Source organism: Crocodylus porosus, unplaced genomic scaffold (assembly GCF_001723895.1).
Source record: "Crocodylus porosus isolate Cpor-Errol unplaced genomic scaffold, CroPor_comp1, whole genome shotgun sequence".
NCBI lineage: Eukaryota > Metazoa > Chordata > Crocodylia > Crocodylidae > Crocodylus > Crocodylus porosus.
In genome coordinates, this window is record NW_017728928.1 from 13179454 (window position 1) to 13201393 (window position 21940).

Here is a 21940-nt window from a genome sequence, read left to right on the forward strand (position 1 = left end):
CAGGAGCACGGGGCTATGGGGTGGGGGGCTGAGAACTAGGGCAGGGGCTCCCGAACTGTGGTGGGCACCCCTGGGGTACACACGACCTCTCTGGGGGGAGGGGGCGGGGGACGCACTGTGTAGTGGCCGATTTCATGTTCATTATAATAATCATTGGCATTTAAGGGGTTAAAATATCAAGCGGCCGGTGGTGGGGGCAGGCGGGCAGCTGGTACCTCTGGAAGGGGACACCCAACACCGGAAGAGGTATGCAACGCCTGGAAGGGGGTATGCAACATCTGGAAGGGGCCACCCAACATCTGGAAGGGGGCACGCAATGCCTGGAAGGGGGCACCCAACATCTGGAAGGGGGCACGCAATGCCTGGAAGGGGGCAGCCTCTGAGCTAGGGGAAGGGCCGATGGTATCGGGCGGGCAGCCCCTCTCCTCAGCACTAGGAAAATCCACTCCCGCCTGGACCCCGGCTCTGCCGTGGTGAGAACAAAGGGGAAAATCCCACGAGGAGCCTTCAGACAGGGCACCAGGAGCTCCTACCTGCCTGTCTGGTCTCGCTAGAGAGCCTGCCTACCCAGGGAAAGGCTCCCAAGAGATGCAGTCTGCTCAGAGGCAAGAGGGAGAAACCAAGCCTGAGATTGGGAAGGGAGCAGGGCAGTGAAGAGGCTTTCCTAAGGTTAGAGTTGGGAGGGAAAACCCAGGGCTCTGCTTCTCAGCAGCTGCCATCATCATCTGATCATCCTTCCTTGCCCCTTGTAACAAAAGGAAAAGGGGGAGAGGAGTTTGCCTCCAAACTCAGCATCCATCTTTAGCAAAGGTGAAGGCACAGGCCTGCAGTGACCTGCATGTTTCCCTCAGGCACATCATTGAGACCTGCTGTAAATACAGATCCACCAACTTAAATCCTCATTTACAAACAGGACCTGCCAGAGCAGATCAGGCCAGCCTTCCCCCAGTCCAATACGCTGCCACTCACTGGGGCCACTACTAGCAAACTGCACAGGAAGCAGTAGGAAGCTTTGCTCTCACCTCCCCCTAGGGAAGTCCCCTGCCAGCCTCAGGATCCAGAGGCTGGTTAATACACCAACATTCAAGGGAATTTTTTTTTTAAAAAGGAATATGCTGTTTTTTGCCAAAAACACCCAGTCCTTGCTTAATCCTGCAGAGCTCTTGGCTGTAACCAGATCTCCTGGGAAGAAGCTTCACAATCCAAACTGTACATCATGTGACGATAACCAAGGGCTTGCAGTTTCTCCTTAGGACACACGTACTGGGCTCAAGGCATCCTGCCCAGTCTGTACTCCTCTTTTAAACTGGTGTGATTTGTCCCCAAACATCTCCCCCTGCTGCACCTCTGTAGCGTGAAACAGCAGCATTAGATAAGCAGCAAACCACAGAAAATAAAGAGGGAAGGGGTCTTGAGAGGTCATCTAGCTCATCCCCAGGCCCCAAGGCAGGATCAACTCTACCCAAACCATCCCTGACAGCGGTTAGTTTAACCTCTTCTTAAACCTGTCCAATGACAACCACCCTCAGTAATCTGTTCCAATACTTACTTACATATGGCTGGAAAGTTTTTCCTAACGTCTAATCTAAATCTCCTGTGCTGCAATTTAAGCCCATTACTTCTCACCCAGTGGACATGGAGAATACTTTAACCTCCTCTTTTACAGTAACCTTTTACCTATTTGAAGACTATTATCACATTTCCTCTTAATCTCCTCTTCTCTAGACTAAACAAAACCCAACTCTTTCAGTGTGCCCTCAGAGGTCACACTTCCTAGACCTCTGATCATAATGGAAGCATGTCCATTTGAAATAGCAAATTTTGGAAAGCAGACTTTACTTTCCTGAATTGGAACTTGGCCAGGCCAGTGGGGTCAACACCGTTACTCTTCTAACCATTAGTTAATGCCATTACTTAGATGAGCTAAGCCATAAATTCTCCAATGACTGTTACTGTCTATGCTTTATTGGTATCATCCTTAATTTGCTTTCCCCTTTTAAAATAGCACCCCCATCCCCCCAGACAGCAGCAGTACTCCGCTTCTTGCGTTAAACTTGTTTTACCCCAGCCCACTAGCTTTTCCCAAATTGAAATATTTCTGATCCAAAGCCTCCAAATTTGATTAAAATTTTACCTCCGACTTCCATGAGCTTTGGCTCAAATTCTTCGTAAACAAGGCGAGATGCTTTAGTTCAGTTTCTTTGTGGTCACAGACGGTGGAAATGATGCAACCGATGATGTGATGGGAATCGGAGACATTCCAACTCTTTTTCTGGCTACAATCCCATTCAGCATTTTAATCCTGATGTGGTCTCCCACATCTCCCCATGGGGCTACCATTAAGCAGCATGGCTGAAGCTACAGGGGGCCGCGGGAAAGAGACGGGAATGTTTTTACCATTCCTACACACAGGAGTGAGGGAACAGTTACCCCCATGCACATACAGATGAACAGAGCAGGGCCCACAAATATCTCTAGGAGAGGGTTTCTGGCTGCAGTCTTCTTGTTTCAATGAAAGACGCATGGATGCCAATGTTGCTTAAATGGAGCACTAGAAAATGGCAGCAAGCCCAAAAGTTTGACTCTGCTAGGGGTAGCCATGTTCCTGTTCTACAGGAGAGTTTCTTATAAGCCTTGCTTCCTGGTTCAGAGCCCTTCTCCATCATGTTTCAAGGCCCTGCGGGCTAAGAGATCATCACTTTCAGGGAGTCGCATGGCTCAGTTTACAAGGTCCTCACATTCATCAGCATCCAGCAGATGTCAGCACAGTCCACAAAATAGAGAAGAGCATCCATCTCAAACTCCCATGATGGCCTGTACCTCTGCATAGGGAAAGCTCTTCCCTTTGGATGGAGTTTCCCAGAAGTCACGCTCTTGTATTCCTCCCATTAGACCGAGTGGCCCAAAAGGATACCTATGGTTCTGTGGCTTCAGAGTGCTGTCTTGTAGGCATGTCACCAACGGCAGAGAAAGACCGCTGGAAAAACAGAGGGAAACTAACCTCTCTTCCTCAAGGAAGGATATGTAGGGAACCCATACCTGGTGCTCAAAAGAGTGCCTCAACTGAAAGCCTTCATCCAGGGCCCCCAGGAGTATGAGATGGACAGGTGTTACACAATATTGGCATGTTCATAGTAAGTCAGGGCCAAACTACTGCCAGGTTCAAATTTCTCATCCGAATTTTAAAGCTTCTGTTCCTCTCGCCCACGGGAGAATCCTTAATCCAATATGCCTGTGGTATCCAAGCACCTCACAAGCATTCGTGAATTGGTCCTTGCAACAATCGCACATCAGGAGATATCTTACCGAGGATATCTTACCGAGGAGAAACACAGGCACAAAGAGACGAAAACCATTAGCCGAAGGGTGCGAGAGCCGAGAACAGAATACCCAGGTCATTCCAGTTCTAGTCCAGGACCTGAAGCCAGCAAAGGCTCCTTCCTTTAAAACTGCTTTGCAAGAGTGAACAATAAAATGCTTTGGGGCAGGGACTACACCACCGACCTGTAAGAATACAGGGCTGGAAGAGCCTCCTAGGTTACTGAGTCTTGTCCTGTGTTCACAGGCAATTATTAACTAAAGAAACCCTCCAAATCACCACTTCAAAACCTCCCCAACAACGGTGGTAGGTCAGGGGTTCATTTAGAGAAAGTTTCTACCACAGGCACACGTTCCTAGGCAGAGAGACGTGATAGATCATCCACGATACATGATACAGTCCTGTTTCTAACTTTCCACCTGAAGCTTTCTAGGCCTAATTCTGTAAAAAGCGCTTTCTAGCCATCATGAAATGCCGTGGGCTAGAAACCAAAAGCTTGGAACGATCACTCAAAACATGCGAGCGGCTTGAGTTTCCCTTCTACCGCAATGATCACTAATCAGGAGATGACGTGCAGGTTTGTGCCAAGTCATACTAAGCCTTAATGTTTCTCACTGCCTAGTACAATGCACTCAGCCATATATTGCCCTGTAAACTCAGTAGTGGCCAACTGCCATGGGGTGGTTAGGCAGGCAAGGAGCTTTTTTGTGGGCACACAGGACTAGGTAAAAGCAGGCCCAGTCACTGCCATTCACCCTGTTTTCTCACATACTACATGCCCTGGAATAAGATAACCCACCTTGCTTTTTGAAAAGGCAGAAAGAAGAAAAAAAATTCTATCCTTGCAGCAAGCAACCAAGCAACAGTAGCCAGGGAGCTAAACCTTCCCACTGTTCTGCGTCCTGCAAGTCTCATGCAGCTCTTCCTTTTGCTTTTGGCTGGTCTAGCAGAAACTGCCCTTACCATGTTTCTCACAAACAACACACACTTCGATTTCCAGCAGGTAATTTGTGGGAAAGGGCGAGTGTCATATGCAAGATGATACGGTATTTTGCACACCTGTTGCACAATCAAAATGGTAGGTACTTTAGAACAGGGAGCACACCCTCTTTGCCACATCATGTACACCCACTGAAACCAGGAGGCCCTTGACTCCCGGCCTATCTGTCTGGCAACCTTTAAGTGCCCCCATTCAAGAGCTTATCAACTTGATTACAAAGCCGAGTGTCAACATCACCTTTATAAGCTTTAGCCAAAACAGATGCTCAGAGATCCTAAGCGCACCCTGGGCCAAACGCTCCCTTGCAATCCCCCTTCTCCCAGATCTGGACGTTACTAGTGTATCTTTGACAACTTAAAAGCAGCTGGTATTTCCTCCCTCATCCTCAGGGTCACCACTTCTGCGTGCAGAGTGTGCGGGTATGGAAGACCCGTCACAACTCACCTCTGCCAACGGGCTCATTTAAACAAAACCCCTTTTATATTGGGAACAGTTTAGAAGGAGGCTGCCTCTGTTCCCTGTGTCTGGTTCTTTGCTTAGTCACTGAACTAGAAGGTCAAGGGGGATCATCAGTAGGAAAAAACAAAACAAAACAAAACAAAAAAAATCAGCAGCCAAGTCTTGTCTGAGAGAAAGCAGCAATTCCCTACCACCCCCTTTAAACCTGAATAGGCTTAAGGCTAACACAGGTGCTCTAATAACGCCAAAGCCAGTCTCATGCTGCGTCAGCACAATCTGGAGCCCTGCAGCAGGGAGGCCTCTGCAGAGGTGACCACAAGATAAACCATCTGCAGGAGCCCTATTGAGTTATTTTCCCCATATGCTGTTATGGAAATTACTCAGAGTCACACTTCTTTCCAGCAGATCTGCAGGCAGAGGAAAGACCCATGGCGAGTGATGCCCTTTGAACTGCTTAACTGCTGCATTACGAGTTTAGAAGGGTTTGGCCCCTGGGGTGACTAATTTTGTGTGGACCTATACAATGCCTGTTTGAGCCAACAGGACTACTCACTTAAATGAACTTGGAGGAAGGGTGCAGAACACAGCCTGTATATAACAAGCTTGGTTGAGTCATATGATATCTAGCAATAAAAATTAGCACATTTTAAGTCAGAGACAAGGAGAAACCAACCCTGAAACTTCACCAACTTCTCTCATCCTGCAGCAGGGGTCACTTGTAATCTTGGGCAGCTCATCCAGCATAAAAAAATCCAAACGAAAAAACAAGCAGTTTGATTCCTCGTGCAGTGTTTCTCACAGTACAACCTCAGGCAGGACACCTGGCATGCTCTTGATCAAAGACATGACATGATGGTGATATAAATTCAGTCAGTCAGATAGGTACTCCACCTGCCAGCATAGAGGACTCTTAATGCATGCAACAGCTGGAAAAAAGGCCAGGACAATCACCTTTGTAAAGGCAAAAAAAATAAAAATAAAAAATGCGACAGAAGATACTTTCCATCTTACCCCAAAGAAAGAATGTCAGTTGAACTTTAACCCTGTAGAGGATTAGACAGCAGAGACCAGCAGATGCAGGAAAGGGTACACTTCATGATCTTCCTGCCTTTGAGTGTGTTTAGCTTTGAACAATTCCCACATTACTCCCCACTTTGCCCACCGAAGCAGCGGCCCCATTGATGGCATTTAGATGTCAGAAGGACCCAAGCTCTCTCGTAGTTTTAAGCTTCTTAAGTCAAAGGGCTAAAGAACTATGAAACATGCAAAGTGCGCACACACATTGATGTGCACCCCCCCACCAACACGGTTTTCTGAGCAAGCTGCGTGGCTACGTGCTGGCTGCAATAAAGTTTTGAGGCACATTTGACTGAGAACTGAGTTTATTTGCATCCACAGTTGGAGTTTCTCTACAGAGTCTAACAGACACACCCGTAAGCGCTCCTGTCACTTTTCCCCACAGAAATTAGTTAAGAGCATCATCGAGATCAAGTAAGATTTTTATGAACTCTATACACTTATGCCAGCCATACAGCTGTCCTTGCTCTGCTCTGGACAGGAAAATGCATAAACATGACATGGAAAAGGTGCCATGGGGCTTATATATAATTTTTCCATGTATCCTTCACCCACTTCAGTAGAGCCCACACCAATTACATTTTAAAGTATAGTTTTAAAGCAGCTTAACGTGGTCTGTGCTTAGAGAGACTGAACTTGGAAAGATTCATCTCCTGAACAGAGATAATCAAACTGCTATTCTAAAGGAGATTGGAGTCGTGTGCAGAAAGCAGGAGTTTTTAAGCCATCAAGACGCAGTAAATGTTGAAAGTCTGTATTCAGGGAGATGAGACACCATGCAGCACTGCAGAAGAAGCACTTACAGTTGGGTTTTTTGTTGTTTTTCTTTTTTTGAGGTATTGAGAGTGTTAAGGGTCTTTACTCTCTCTATGTCCACAGTTGAAGAAACAGAAATTTTTGTTTCAGAAGGTTGATGCTAAATGCATTAAAAAAAAAAAAAAAAAAAAAAGGAGTTTGGCAGTTCTATATTATCCTAAAGGGGAAAAAAAAAGCCATAGAAGTGGGAAAATAAATGCAGATATTTTACATGCTGTGCTAAATAATTCCTGGAAATAAAATGCAGTCAAAATCTTAGGAAGACTGTTTTTGAACCTGAGTGATCTAGCAACAAGCATAAGTAGGAGAAAAAAAAAAGGAGCTTTTCCCCTTAAAAAGCACAAACTAATGCCATCATATAGCTAGTACGACCATTAACATCTTTCTCTAACCGGATGAGTTAACAACCGAGAAAGGCAGGGAATTGCTGGAGTGAGAACAGCACAGGTCAAGCTGAGTTTTCCCCCCCAGATACTGTCTAAATTTTCAGAAGTTAAAAGCTAATATGGAGCCCCCATTTTGGTTTTCAACTACAAAAATTGCATCTGAGGGAGAGCGAACAGAAGCAAAGAGATGGAAATAATGGTAACACGCAGAGACACCGAAACTTCTGAATGGCACCACTTGTAAGAATTTAAATCTCACGCAGCAGGCCCGAAAGCCCAATTCTGATAACTAACAAAAGCCACAAATTCAGAAGGTCTAAGTCTATACATACTGGATAATATTTTTCTCAGAAGGCACAGGCGATTGAGTGGGAGATGCCTCCATTTCCTAAAATGGCATGATGCCAATCCCCCTGGAGTGACCAGAAGAGTGGGCACATCATACACGCTGTGTCACAGTAGCAGCAGTCCACTCAGAGCTGGAGTCCATGAAAGGGTGCGTTGGCGGGGAGACACTAGGTATAAGGCTGATGAAACCAAGGAATGACAGCATGGATCCAAGCCAGAGATGGTTCAGCAGACACTCATTCAGCTCTTCCGACGCATTTTAATCCTGACTTGTAATCCTTCTCCTTGGTGCCCAGGGTCCTAAGAAACACAGCCTGCCAACTGTGCTAAAATGGTGGGGGATTTTCTAACACAAACAATTTATGACTAGTGTGCATCCTGATTCATTTTGCCCTGCGAGGCAGTGTGGGGTTTGAAGAGAGGCCAAATTAGGAAGCCAGGAGGGTAGCCCACTCAGGAAATGAATCATCAAGCTTATAGTAGGTTCTGGTCTAAACTAGTTAAACAGGAGAAGAGGCAAAAATGTAGCCAGTTTTATAAAACTGGCTGCAACTACTACGCAGCTGCAGCCTATTGCTAGTTAAGAACAAGGGGATGCAGGTGGATACACTCAAACTTCAGTAATACTTAAAATACAGTACCATGTTAAAATACACTTGGTAGCAGCCTTGAGGAGCCAAGCATGTGATCATGATAGCAGAGCACAGCTGTAACTTTTTCCAGTGCTTAGTAAACATGGTAAAATCCTCCATAGTCACTACATTAAGCAGAGTCCTGGATATCGCCTGAGATTTGGTTTGGAGGTTTTGCTCAACAGCTGGATACCAGGAGTGAAGGCCATCTACCTGCATTCAGTTCTGTGGTTTCATACAGAGTAGCTTCAGGCTAGGACGACAGCTCTATGAATGAACTTTTACTCTGCTGAAAAAGATCCTTTGTTTGTTTAACCATCTCAAGGCTCTTTGTGCGCTCGGTGCTAGCATTTGCTCTTTAACACCCTCAGGATGTGTTTGTTAACGTTTGCGGGTGACGTATGTAGGTACAAGTTGACAGATGAGTAATACTATAAACAAAACTCTCGCTAGAGACAGCAAAATGACTCTGCCCTGTTCTCTCCCAAGCAACAGCCCCCCCCAATGCTTTGTTGATCATGCAGCAAATCAGAAAACATTACAGGTCTTACTGGAGTGCACACTGACCTGGCCCTGTCAAAAAGCAGATTATTTTGGAATATACCCTTGGGTCTTATGAGAGACCAGAAAAACTCGAATCACAACACAGTGAAACCCTGCATTCCTTTTCAAAGCCACCTGCTCTTCTTTTCCATTAAAAGCCAAGGGTGAGTATTACATGAGAAAGGAGCGAGCAACCAGGCCTAGGGTCTCCAGGGGCAGAAGACATTTAGCAGGTTTCTGAAAATAGCTTTAAAGCAGCTGTGTCATCCTTTGATCAACAAGGCTGCCAAGTGAATACATTTACCATAGCAAGCCACCTGGTCCAGAGATGACAGCTGTCTATAGGGCAAAGGGGTCTAGAACGAGCCAAACATACATTTTTTAAAAATCCTAGCTTTGTACTGCAGGTTGAGAGTTAGTGTTTTGGAAAGTACTGCTGTAATTTGAGGCAGACACTGTGCTGAGTTTCCCCTGCTCAGGCCCATACTACCATGATATTTTAGTTGTAGGCAATCTCTGAGCCAATGGCCACATCAGAACTAGTGCCTGATTTTGCTTTCAGGTAAGTGTTTCAGTAGGAACCAGACTCACATTATTTGCCATGGAGGCATGGTAAAAACTCAAGGCTCAAGGGACGAAAGGCTGCTGTGCTTTGTAACTGTACCCACTGCCTTGCTGAGAAAGACAGATTGGACATACTCCTACAAGTCCAATTACTGCCAGCAGGTCATTCTAGGCTGCTACTGCTGAACATACTTACAGCAACTCATTTCATAAAAATAAATCTGTAAGGTAGAAATGAGGCTATCAGTTGGCAGATGGACGTTTAGCACATCAGCCATGCAGACAGCTACTTACTCATCCAAGCAGCTTAAATGAAGTATTCCCTTCTGAACTCTATCACTCAATTCATAGAGACTAGGAGTCAAAATCAAGACTCCTACCAGTTAACATGTAGCAAGAAGACTTCCAAATGTCCCCCTCATTTTCGTTTTGGAATGCGAGGCAAACATTAGCAACTTGTATTTCAATTCACAGCCTCCTCATGCTCTGATAACTAGTTTAATTTCCCCCAATAATAGGTGAGGAGAAAAGGCTACGGGCATTGGTGCTGTTCGGTTTTACTTTTACTATGCAATCTTGTGGCTCCTGTCCCTAATGTCTTCCCTCTTGTCCCCAGCGCCGGCCCTCCCTCCTCCCCCATCCCCCCCCAACAAAAAACAAAGAAAAAAAAGAACAGCTGTGTTCTCTCTAAATTTATGGCATTTTTTTCATGCACTTTTCCTTCTCCCTTCTCATTAAGAAACCCAGGACAGGGACATCATTAGAATCTAATCATCCACAGTGATGTTACGGAAGAGATAGGCCATAGACTCCCCATTGTGGATTCGGCGGATGGCTTCAGAGAGGATCAAACTAATATCTACTGTCTTTATCTTGGGACACTGCAGCTTCTGCACTTCGTGAGGAACTGTGTTGGTCACCACCACCTGCAGATTACCAAAAAACCCCAACATTAACAGCATGATCAACGTATCCAGGTACATAGTGAAAAACAAGTCATTTCTGATACCTACACTGGAAGCCTCATTTATGGTTAAAGGCATGTGCTCCATACCTGGGCTCTTTGGCCTTCCCACCAACTGACAAATATCAGTTTGGTTGTCCTCATCAGCACAAGGATGTCAGGTGAATTGTAATCACTCGTGGAAAAGTAATCAATAGCCTCAGCTAATACACTTGAAGCCAGAGGGAGGTTAGGCTTAACCCAAAGCGTCAAAAATCTGTCCTCAAATGAATCCCAGTGAGGAACAGGGATTTTTAAGCATGTGCTCCTACTTCTGTACAAGTTCTACCAGGTAAGAGTGAAATGCAAGCTGTTTTGTAGGGGTGACCCTGGAATGCTGCTTCTTGGAAGCCAAAAGCCAATGCATTTCTTGGCCTGGCATTTTTTAACTAGCCTACACACAAGACAGGGGACCATACCTCATCAATAGAGGATTCTTCAATCAGACGGGGAGCATCTGCAGACAAGAGCCCATGAGTGGCCATCACAAAAATTTTATAAGCGCCTCGCTCTTTCAGGATCTCTGCAGCAGCTACAAAGCTTTCCACATCATCGATAATGTCATCCTGAGGGAAAAGACATCAGGATCAGAAAGCTGCTACATGTCACAGTAAGAGTAAGATTTGGTTCTCCCCATTCCTACAGCTGTAGAATCCACATTTATTTTCAAAAGCTACAGTAGTTACATCTCAGCCACTGGTGCAGATTAAAAAAACCCATCCAAGCCAAAAACAAAGCCTTTACTAATCAATGTCATTATATTTATTTGCAGGCATGTTTCTGCTGCTCATCAGTGCAATTCTGAAGTGCCCCTGAAATGATGAACTAAGCCTCAGCACCCTTGAGAGGTAGCACATTGCTGCAGGTAAATATGAAAAGTAAGGCAGGGAGAGGCTCTGGCTTGTTCAAGGTCACGCAGGAGGTTTGGGGCAGAAACAATAATCAGAACAGAGAAGGCCTTGATGGTGTCCCTTCATCTGCCAAAACCTTCTGCTCAAAAGATAAAAATACACTTATTTCAACATCCTGTAGCAGGATGAGAATGAAAAGAGCAGCAAGACATTTACACTTTTACAGGTTTGTTTGTGTATACTGGGTTTATGCAACATTGGTAGGCATAACTCACAAGGAACAGTTCAGGGTTTCTCTCTCCAGGACATATAACCATTTGAACGGCAGGATGAGCATTGATATTTAGTAGGAAAACTGGAAAGAACAGGCACATTAGTTTTCCAGTACTGTAGCAGTCAGTTTCTATACCAGAACAGGACTCCCATCTATATTTTAGCATACACATTTTAAAAATTGGATTAGGAGCACATGGTCCCATCCTGCAGTCCTCTCTTTCAGTTTCATACCACAATGATGGCGATTCTTCCTCCAACATCTCCAACAACGGTTATTGGTGGTTTTTCTTTGGCCATCATCACTGACAAAACAAAACACAACACAACCCAGTGAGATCTGTGTCGCTACATGCACAGACCAATCTACTGCATTGCAGGAGATGCCCAGACATGTTCAGTTAAGCCTGTCAGCTGCTTTTATATACTCAGAAACCGCTAGCACTTCATATAAACTTACATAACTTAATTTCAGCCCAGAGGTTGAAAAGAGAGCAGCTACAAAGCATCTTAACAAAAATTAAGAGCTTAATTTCTAGAGCTATCAATTACCTGCATCTCCCACTGGCTTTAAGAGAGTTCTTTTCTTAAAAGCAGTTGTGTGTCAAGATGCCCCAGTGCTAAAGCAGCCTTTGATCTAAGTGTGATGCAAGCAATGGTACTGCTCTATGCATGCACTTCTCCTCCAAAAAGGGACCAAGGAATTGGTGGCATGGCGTGTTCACTGCCCACATGAACTGTTTTAAGGGATGTATCTAACTGCTAGCCTTGCGAACTCCTGCGAGGATCTGAGACTCTGGAGTTTTCCTTCATGCACATCACCAGTCAGCATCCCAAAGACCAATAAGACCCTCAGGATACCAGGGCTGGCCAACTTCAATGCAGAGGCATACATTTATTGGCTTTCCACAAGTAGCACCGATGCAGGGAAAGAGGAATTCAGTCCATTTCAGTTTTAATTCTACAATGCAGCACAGCAAACAGAACTTGAAAGTGGTACAGACATTTGCTTCTAAACTCTTGAGGGTGATCACATGCATAAAAGGACAGATCTGTTCAGTAAGACAGTGCAATTTCCCCCCTGCCAGTCTTCAAAGGACTGCCTTTTCATAGGGATTTGTGGCATTCAAAACTACAAACAACAGACAACGCTCTACCTTGGGGTCAGCATCAATAGCAAAATGGAGCATTCATGTGTTTGGAATGGCTCTCTGGTTCTAGGTTTCTCCTTTAGGTGTAAGGAGAAACACATGAGTTGCAGCACTCAGATTACTGGCATGTTGCTAGCAATTGTTTGATTCTGGCCAAGGACAGGCCACCCTTCAGCAACTTCTTCCCCCACAATACAAAAACATCTCGATTTATAACAATCCACCAGGTACAAAAGTCTCTGGGCTCGTGTATAACACAGAGGAAATACAGTAGTTTGGTATATACATTTCATTGACAAGATTTTGAATAAGGCAAGAAATCAACACCAATGGGCATCACAAAAAACTCTTAACATTGCCAAAGCTTTCTTAAAATGGTTTCAAAGATTTTTTTTTTTAAATAAAAACAAAAACACCATCTATACTTTTTCTTCTCCCCTCTGTTAAGTGCTTAAACTTGCTACAATCTGAAACTTGTAGTAAGTTTCAGAGAAACACATTTTTGAAATATAAGTAGTAATTTTTTTCAAACGCCATGTTTACAAAGAAATATAAAAGTATTTGCCAATTATTTAGCCATTTACCAGGACCAAAGTAAAAGCCTTTCCTCATTAAAAGGGGATTTTAGGCTAAAGGTGAAGGAGGCATCATTAGCTCTACCAGGTCCTAAAAATATACATCCAATTTGTTGAAAACCCCTTCTGTCACATCGTTCTCATACTTTTCCAATGATAGCTGTAACTTCTCAGTAATTTGGACTGACACCAGTCAGTAATTTATTGGAGAACAGGTGAATCAGACTTTAGCGTATGAAAAATGAGGAGTACAGTTTCAAAGGTCTATGTTGGGACAGCGCACTTTGTTGAACCATAGCCCAAAGACAACCTACCCTTTAAACCTAATGAAGTTTCAAAAAAAAATCTATCAGAATCCTGTTTGGAACAGCATGTGTTACTTAGCTCTGAATTTTAGTATAAAACCACATGTATGCAGCCACTTAGGTTCTCAATACAAGAGATTTCTCAATCTCTGGCATTTTTTCTGTAGCAAAGAGACACTGAGAGAGAAACAAAGTTCTCATGCCGAAGGGGAAGACTAGAGAAGGTGCTTTTAATAAACTAGGATTAAACTTCCTAAGAAATAAGCAGGCTAAGTATTTCAATTGCAAGCACTATCAGCTGGTTAAAAATCCATTCACCCTAATTCAGAATGGAATTGTCCCTGGCCTATCTGCTGTGCACAAAAACCCTGCTCATCTGGGGATGATTGTTAAGGATGGAAGAGGAATCAGAGTAATCCTTTGGATATGCAAGCGCTCATTCCTTCCTACGAGGAGTTTAATCATTATCTAGTTTCGTGAATAATAAATCTGGAGAGTTGAAATTCAGCACTGTTTAACTTGGCAAATCCATAACTTCGCCTGCAGCTTATGCTTTTGCATTCCATAATGGAAACTTATGGAAACTTAGTATTTCTTACTATGCCCAGATTTTAAAATGCCAGTTACCCAAATCAGCAGCAATTTGTGTCCTTCCTCTACATATAAATGTAGTATTCTAGCTTTTCTAAATAGGGTAGGCAGCACGGAGACCTACCCGAATCCTAAAGAGCTGCTCTCCCTTTTTCTTGATCCCTTATCTCTGTAAAGAAAAGAAAAAAAAATACAAGCCAATATCCATCCATACAACCGCATCAAACCTCAAAAGAACTCAGACTGCTGCAGTGCGAGGTAAAACAGGTCGTAATCACAGTGGCCACCCCCCACCCCATCCCACCTCCCAAACTTCAACTGTATTGATGTTTGCAGGAGCGCAAGGATGTGGTGGCTTGAAAAAAACACTGCTTGAAGTCATGAGCGTTTTTTCTTCCAGGTACAAAACCTCTTTATCTCTTTTGACTACATATAAACCAAGTACGGTGGATTTAAACATGATTGATGGAAACCCCAGATTGACTCCAGTGAACTGGACTGCAACTGCTTCTGCAGAATCGGGACAGCAGCCTGTGGCATTTTTTTTTAAAGCTCATTTCATAAAAATGGCTACGTTCCACTTTGAGTTTGCCTATATCCTTTAAAATAGTCTTAACAATCCTACTTATACACAATGGAGGAGTAAAAAGCCCTAATCATTGTTCCCTTGATTTGAGTGCTGTGTACACCGGGGTGCTCAACCCGTGGCCTGTGGGTCAGATCCAGCCCGTGGGACTCACCCCAGGTCCAGAACTTGGACCAGGGCACTGCTGGTCCACCACAGCTAGAACGGACCAGGCATCTCTTTGTGTAGGCTTTTAAAATTTCTGGACCCACAAAGAGCCCCGGACCCTGCACAATGGATGGGGCGTCCAATCCCAGCATGCAGGGCCAGACAAGGGTAGTGCCAGACCCCAATCCCAGCATGCAGAGGGTGGAAGGGAGCAGTTCTTGGCCTCAGAATCCCAATCTCAGTGCATGGGGGGCAGGAGGGACTAATGCTAGCCCCCAGGACTCAATCCCAGCACATGGGTCAGAGAGGGGGCAGTGCTGGGCCCCAGGGCCTCAACTGGCCCTGTGCCATTCATCTGGCCCATTGGGCCCAAAGGCTGAGCACCACTGGCATGCACTGGCACGCACACTGTTAAAAGCAACGTGATATGCAAAGAGGATATGGCATTTCACAAGCTTTCAGACTAGCGGTCTCAGTAAATGGCCTGCATGCTTTAAGGGATATCCAGGTGCCTTTATACAAAGCCAATAGTTACGACAGTTCATATGTGTTAAAAAGTGGTATTCACCAAGAAAAACAATGCTGCATTTACAAGATCTTCAGAAAGCAAATCCAAGGAGTAGTAATTACGTCCAGAGGGGAAGTAGAGATAACTTGCTTATGCCATACCCAAAGCACAAACGAGGAGCAATGCATCAAGTGCAAAGTCATTTAATTTCAGCCACATTCCTTATGACAGCCTGTTTGATTCTGGGTGAAACTGGCATGTTGCTGACCTGCAACTGGCAGCAAGCTTGAAAACTGCACGAACAAATTTCAACATGTGATGGCACCTTATCAAGACAGAGGAAACCAGCACAGATCTACATACGTTTTGATAAGGCACAACCCAAAGCTGGATGTAAGCATTAAGATACAGGCTCCATGGAGTGGACAAAAACAAATACAGAACAGCTTTCAAGTCCTAAGCACCAAGCATTTCTGGCTTGGTGAATGAGATGAGCCATTAAAGCTTTATTAGTAGAGTTAGAACTTGGCCACCGTATACATACATGGCCTATGCATCACTGGCTCAGACTGTGGGCCATGCTGTGAGTTATAACCCTAAGGAAAGGCTTGTGGGACAATGCTGAGTGGACCATGGCTGGCTCACAAGGAAACCCATGCAGAATTGCACCGATTATAAAACTTGGATTAGACCTTCAGTTCCACAGGGGTCCCGGATCCCATGTTCCATATAACGGCACATCTCAGTTTGGGTCTCTACCATTAATCAATCTCTGGTCCACAAGTCTTTGCTCACTCAGAAGTCACATGCATGAAAGAAATCCTACAGTTGTCTACAAGGAATTCCTCACCCTACTGGAAAGGGAAGGGTGGATCATGTCTAGAGCAAGCAGGTCATGCCAAGGAAGGCCTCAACTTTCTGATCTCTTCCCAAATTCCCTAAAGGAGGGCTTCTACCTGGAACATCTCCTTCACATACAACCTAGGGCTTTTCTCTGTCCTATCTTGCTTGAAGGAGTGCACAGATCTTCGTTAGCAGTGCATGCTGCGATCTTTCTTTCACAAACAATATGCACGGCCAACAACGCTATGCGAGACCTAGCTGGATTCTATTAGGCTTCCGTTACCAAAACTAGCAGCAAGGTCCCATGCCCAGAGGGCATATTATGATGACAGAGCCAAAGGCAGAAAGAATCCAGCCCCGTTTAGACCTCCAGGGTTTTGCTGAACTGACATTTAGAAAAATGCCTCTTTCGTTGCATGCTGAGCTAATCTGACCAGAAAGAGCTACAGTGAGGATAAACATAGGACCTCATATTATTTTTGTTAACTCCAAATGTCTAATTTTAGCTTATTAAAAACAGATGTATGGCAGGCATCTCAACACAGGCAGCATTTACTAAAAAGAGACAGAGCTCATGGACTTTTCTGCCACCAGCTGTTTCTTTGGTATCTTGCAGCCTGGATAACAGAACTCAGCACTCGCTCAAAACCCACTAGAGATTAAAACTCAAGGACTAGAGACGGAATCAGTAAAATGACAGCAAAATGCTACTGGCAAGGATCATCCCTGACTTCATCCTAATCTCCCCTTGTCAATCAACTGCAGCCAAGTTTATGCAAAAGTTTTACATTTGTGTTTCAGGTATTGAGGACTGGAATGTCATTAATTGTCAAGATACCAGGAGGAATAAATAAAGAGGAAGGTGACAGTTGCTGAATTAGATCGTGTCTGGATTAGCAAAGCCTGAAAATATGTTCCCCCCCACTCTGATACCACAGCTAGAATGGACTAGAATCTCTGTGTAGGCTTTTAAAGAGCACCCAAAGCAATGCAGGTGAAGAACATGAGCCCACTTGCACATGTATTGCCAGACAGGAAATCACCAGGGATCCTGGTTTTCCCTGAGAGATAGATAAATAAATAAATAAATAAATAAATGGCAAATTATCTGATAAAAACCCCAAAATCTGAGGTTAAAATGAAACACCATTATATATACAGGTATCAACTGAACACAAAGTTTTATTGATATATTTACAATTTTAAAGCAATTTGGAAGCCTACCAGTGCCTCAGTCACTATAGTAAAATAAATGATAAGTACCTATAAATTTTGGTTTTTGATTTTGTTTTTTGCTTTTATCATGGAAAAAATCAGAGCTCCCCCTGCCCCCTTGGCTCACCAGGACATGGGTCCAAGGCTCTTACTCCACTCCCAAAGCCCCCTGGCCCTGCTGGTGGCTCTCACTCCCCCCCACCCCAGAGCCCCCTGGCCCTGCTGGTGCCCCTCACTCCCCACCCCCAGCCTCCTGTCTTCCTCAATCCTGCCAGAGCAGGCCCTCAGCTGCCAGGGCTATGGGGCCACAGCCCCCTGCCCCCTGCAGCAGTGTCCCAGCCCCGGCTACTGCCCCGCACTTTGGGGGGGTCCCGCAGAGCCAGGTGGACCCGTGAGGTGGCTCTTCACTGCTGCCAGCTTCACGTCTGTCTGCTTGCCACCTCTCCCTCTCCTCTGCTGCCGGCTTCCTTGCATTCAGGGGCAGGGCCCCACACAGGCTGATTTGCCCCAGGCCCTGCACCCTGCTTGGGTCGTCTCTGCTGACCACCCTCCTGCCGCTCCCCACATCCCCTTGCAGGCTGCAACTCTGCTGCCTGCCTGCAGACAGCTTTTTGCAAAATAGCAAAGTCTACTTGTTTCTCTGTTGAAATGAGAAATCCAAGTTCTTCTCAGGTAAAAGGGAAAATCCACAGTTTTTTCTCTTTTTTCTATGGGAAACAGAAAACCCAGATTCCTGGAAGTCATTTTATAAATTTTAAATCACTTTGAAAATTCCACAGTCACCAATTAAGCCTTGATGCAGGATCTGCATGCTGTACCTACATAAAGGGGGCACACACTGCTCTCATATGTGGGTAAGAAGGAAACAGACCAATGCAGTGATGCCAGATTCAGTTTCATGGGAACAGAGGAGACCGAATTAGAGAACAAAATTTACTGTCAGAAACCAAGACAAGTGGCATTTGTGACGATGATGATTCCCTTTTGCATCCACCTTGTCTCCAGGATTGTGCACTTATCAGCTAGTTTGGACACTATCTCTATGCACTGCACCAAGGGCAAGAAAGGAACACACATTTTTGATTACACAATCACCCTTAAACCTGACAACAGTGAACCATCTATAACTAACTACTGCTCACCTCTTCAGACACATGTATCACACTCAATTAATTTGCTTGACAGTTCAGCTGCAAGCAGCAACATGCCATGCTCCCGTTTTACTCTCACCCACATGCACTGTGGCCATGATTCTGAAATCTTGGCACTACGGGCCACAACACAGACCTGGAAAACTAAAGCTCTCAAAAGGGAAGAAAGAGTTGCACTTCTTCCTTACCAGTCCTGCTGTCACACTGTGAATCCTAATATTGCAACAAGTGTGATAGGTATCGAGAACACACACTTCCTTCAGCTACCAGAGTTCCCACTTCTACCAAAGCATTTATACTGGCCAGACAACCCAAGTTAGAACCCTTCCAGAAACAATATCGTATGTCCTTGCATACAAATTCACACCTTTCCCCAAAAACAAGCACCTGGAAACTGGAGTGTGCATTACCTGTGAGAAATAGAGTAAGAGCAGGTTTTGCCAGCTTAAAGTTGAAACCGATAATAAAATCTGCAGCAATCCACAAGGAGCAGAATAATAAGCAGACTCAGCTCCCTAGCTGCTGTGACTGTTACTTACTACAACAAAAGATGTGTACTATATTCCAGAGTTTTGTATGCAAGAAGATATAGCAGCTAAGTACGACTAACAGGCACAGTTCAGATCCCAGGTCAGAATGGCTACTGCAATTCAATGGAAAAGCCCTGGTATTCAGAGGGAAGTGGGCAGGAAAAGGTGACTGCAGCACAAGAAAGGAAAAGGCCTGCTCTCATAACCAAGTCAAAAACCATCTCTCTGCTCAGCGGCTGTTCAGAGTCCACTCTGTTTCATTCAAATGAAGATTTTGCCACCCACTGGTGTCTCTGTACTGAAGTCTGTATGGCTTTGCCACCATGACGCTAGCTGTAATATCAATTTCAGTGGTACCACTACGACTAACCCAACAATTCTCAACCTTCTTAGACTCGAGGCACCTCTCATTAGACTCAAGATACATTTGGGAAAATCCCAGCTTTTAGTTTTCACTTGTTTTTCACCCTCTGGCAGCCTTGAAAGCACCACAAGGCATCCCAATATGCCACAACATCCTGGTTGAGAATCACTGGACTAAGCCAATGGTCAGCTCCCACCCCTGCGCCTACCCCAGAAATGAAATGGAGAAAGCGTGATAATCTTACAGGGCAGCTCCAGGCCAGGGTGCACAGTGGTGTTTTTGACCATTGGAGGAGAATGGCGTCCATCATCCATGTCTTGCTCCGTACACTGAGCTTCCCCATGAATCACTGCTAACCCCAGTCGCAGTCTCTCAGCATAAGACTGGGCCCTGTGTGAAGGCAAAAGCGCAAATGGAGGATATGAGGTTTGTTCAATTTTTTTTTTTGATCACATGGAATGACCCTTCCCTACACTGGACAGGGGAATGTAAGACTTGATCTACGTACCAGTAAGTTTCCAGCCTGACTCTCTCCCTAGTACTAAACCTGCACATTAACAGACTTGCATTTAAGAAGCATTTTTGGCTCATCCTTCCCCACATACCCCGAACACCCAGTCTCTTCTCTACCTCTCTGCTCCACAAGGTTCTTGGTGTTCTTCTTCCTCCTGTCTTCACAGAAGACTGAACATCACTTCCATCCTCAGGCTCAGCACCTTGAACACGAGCCTTTCATCTGGGTGCTACCCACAAATTATGATCTCCAAATTACTAGTGGTTGGAAGTGACATGTCGAACTATACCCAGTTTTGGCTCTGAGACCCCTTAAATAGATGTAAGCAGCCTGGACTTCCTCTAACACCCAGAAGAACAGAAATGGCTCAGTACTCCAGCTGCTGGGAACAGAGACACTGGGTCTCAACTCCCACACGTGCAAAGGTCAGTATTGTGATAATCTAGACACTCGCTCCTCATATATTGGCAGCAATGAGAATGTTAATCCATCCTCCTGCTGTCAAGAGGGTCTGACAGATAGGATTACTGTCTCCGCTCACACCCTGCCCATTCACAGGCACCTTCAATGTTACCAGAGTTCAACGAGCTGCTCCCGGCCAACTAGTAAGATTTACCTCTATTTACCTTTTAGCTGCATCTGGGGACTTGGCAACAATAACTGCATTCCTATAATCTGGGATCTGGATTAGGAGACAGAAAGGATACAAAACATTTATATGTTTTGAACTATATATGAGGTAAGCACTTGTTATTAACATTACAGTTGGGTCCAAGAAGAATTATGTCTACTGTTTTAAAAAAAAATCACTACAACTGCCACATACTAATATTCAGAGGGAGGTGGGTAAGGTAATCATACTGACTCAAGCTGGGATGGAAGGCCAGGCACCTGCATATTTTGCCCCCAGATAAGACAGTATTCGAATGAAAGGTGATTATTATTTTATGGAAATTAAACTTATGGAGCTTATGACTGTGGGTCACTTGGCTTTTCTATGCCACCATTCATTACTGGCTATTTAAGCTACCTTATTTTCTTGCATACAACAAACATTGTTTCCCCAAACTTCATCAATTGCTGGAAATTGTGGGGCACGTTATAAGTATGGAAAAAATATGGTAATAGCATTTTCTGTCTCTGCAGGTCAGGAGGGGCAGGGGAGGGGTTGGGAAGTAATGCTACAGTGGGGCTCCCTAGCTGCTGGCTGTGGACACTTTCTCTTTTCTCCCAGCAGAGATACCTGTTTCAGAAGCAAGGAAAGATCTTTCTCTCTTCATTCTACCTTTAAAAAAAGAAACCAAAAAACCAACAAGGCACACTTATTTTAAATCATGTAGGTGAGAAAATGTGGTATGTATAGTGGGCACAAAGCTCAACGCAGCATATCTAAGGCAAAGAGCAAGAGTTAACCAGCTCTCAGCACATCCTGTCCAAGGAAAGGAATGGGAGAAGGAATGGGAAAATATTTTTCTGGTTAAGGTTCACTGGGATTGCTCCCTACCTTTAATGAAATCTGTGAGGTACAGGACCTCTTTCCAGTCTCTCATTCAAGATACCTGAAAAAAGGAAGCTATACTCACTGTACTCAATCTCTCCATCCTGAATGAAAGGCTGAGCTGGTTGTACCATGCTATTCTGGAGAGCCTGGGCACTCCATTAAAACCTACCACTCTTGGAATCTGCATCGCGATGTTGGGGTCCAAATCAGTCTTTTTAATAGCTTGGTTAAAAAAAAAATGGCCTCCTCCCCCTGCCCCTTTTGCACAGTGCTCCTGGAAACAACATGACAAAGTCCATGAAGAACTTAGATAACTCAGCCATTCACTTGAGACTGGGGACAGAACAGCTTAAGAAGATTTAAAAAGTGATTAAAAGGCATGAATGCAAAATACCATATCAAATGATGCTAAGAAAATGACTGAATGCAACAATGAAATTCATGCTTCAGGACACAGACTAATTTTCAGTTTGGGATCAGGAAGTAATTGCCAGTGCAGCTGAGCATTTCTTAATTTGGTAAGTTAAAGAGCTTTTCCTCTGCCCTGAGAAGCATGCGATATTCTGCCAGAGACAGAACACAGAAAGAGAGCAACTATTGGCATGGCCCATAACAGCAATTCCCACATAAGCAAAAGAAAAGACAGTGCAATCGCGTTACATGAGCTACAGGTTAAATGCCATCTAGT

General features: G+C 44.7%; 2 protein-coding genes across 2 annotated transcripts in view; both read right to left on the reverse strand.

Moving 5' to 3' along the window:
- The window catches only part of QRICH2 (glutamine rich 2), a 59384-nt gene extending 54488 nt beyond the window's left edge, over nt 1-4896 (reverse strand). Inside the window, exon 1 of the mRNA XM_019542651.1 lies at nt 2135-4896. The gene's annotated coding sequence lies outside the window, so the exon portion shown is untranslated. The remainder of the gene's footprint in view (nt 1-2134) is intronic.
- Nucleotides 4897-9821: 4925 nt separating this feature from the next.
- PRPSAP1 (phosphoribosyl pyrophosphate synthetase associated protein 1) overlaps nt 9822-21940 on the reverse strand; it is a 39710-nt gene continuing 27591 nt past the window's right edge. The window contains exons 6-10 of the mRNA XM_019542653.1: nt 20378-20433; nt 19482-19627; nt 11506-11576; nt 10567-10713; nt 9822-10070 (exon numbers count right to left, since the gene is read on the reverse strand). Coding sequence (XP_019398198.1) covers nt 9912-10070; nt 10567-10713; nt 11506-11576; nt 19482-19627; nt 20378-20433 — 579 coding nt within the window. The 3' untranslated portion in view covers nt 9822-9911. The remainder of the gene's footprint in view (nt 10071-10566; nt 10714-11505; nt 11577-19481; nt 19628-20377; nt 20434-21940) is intronic.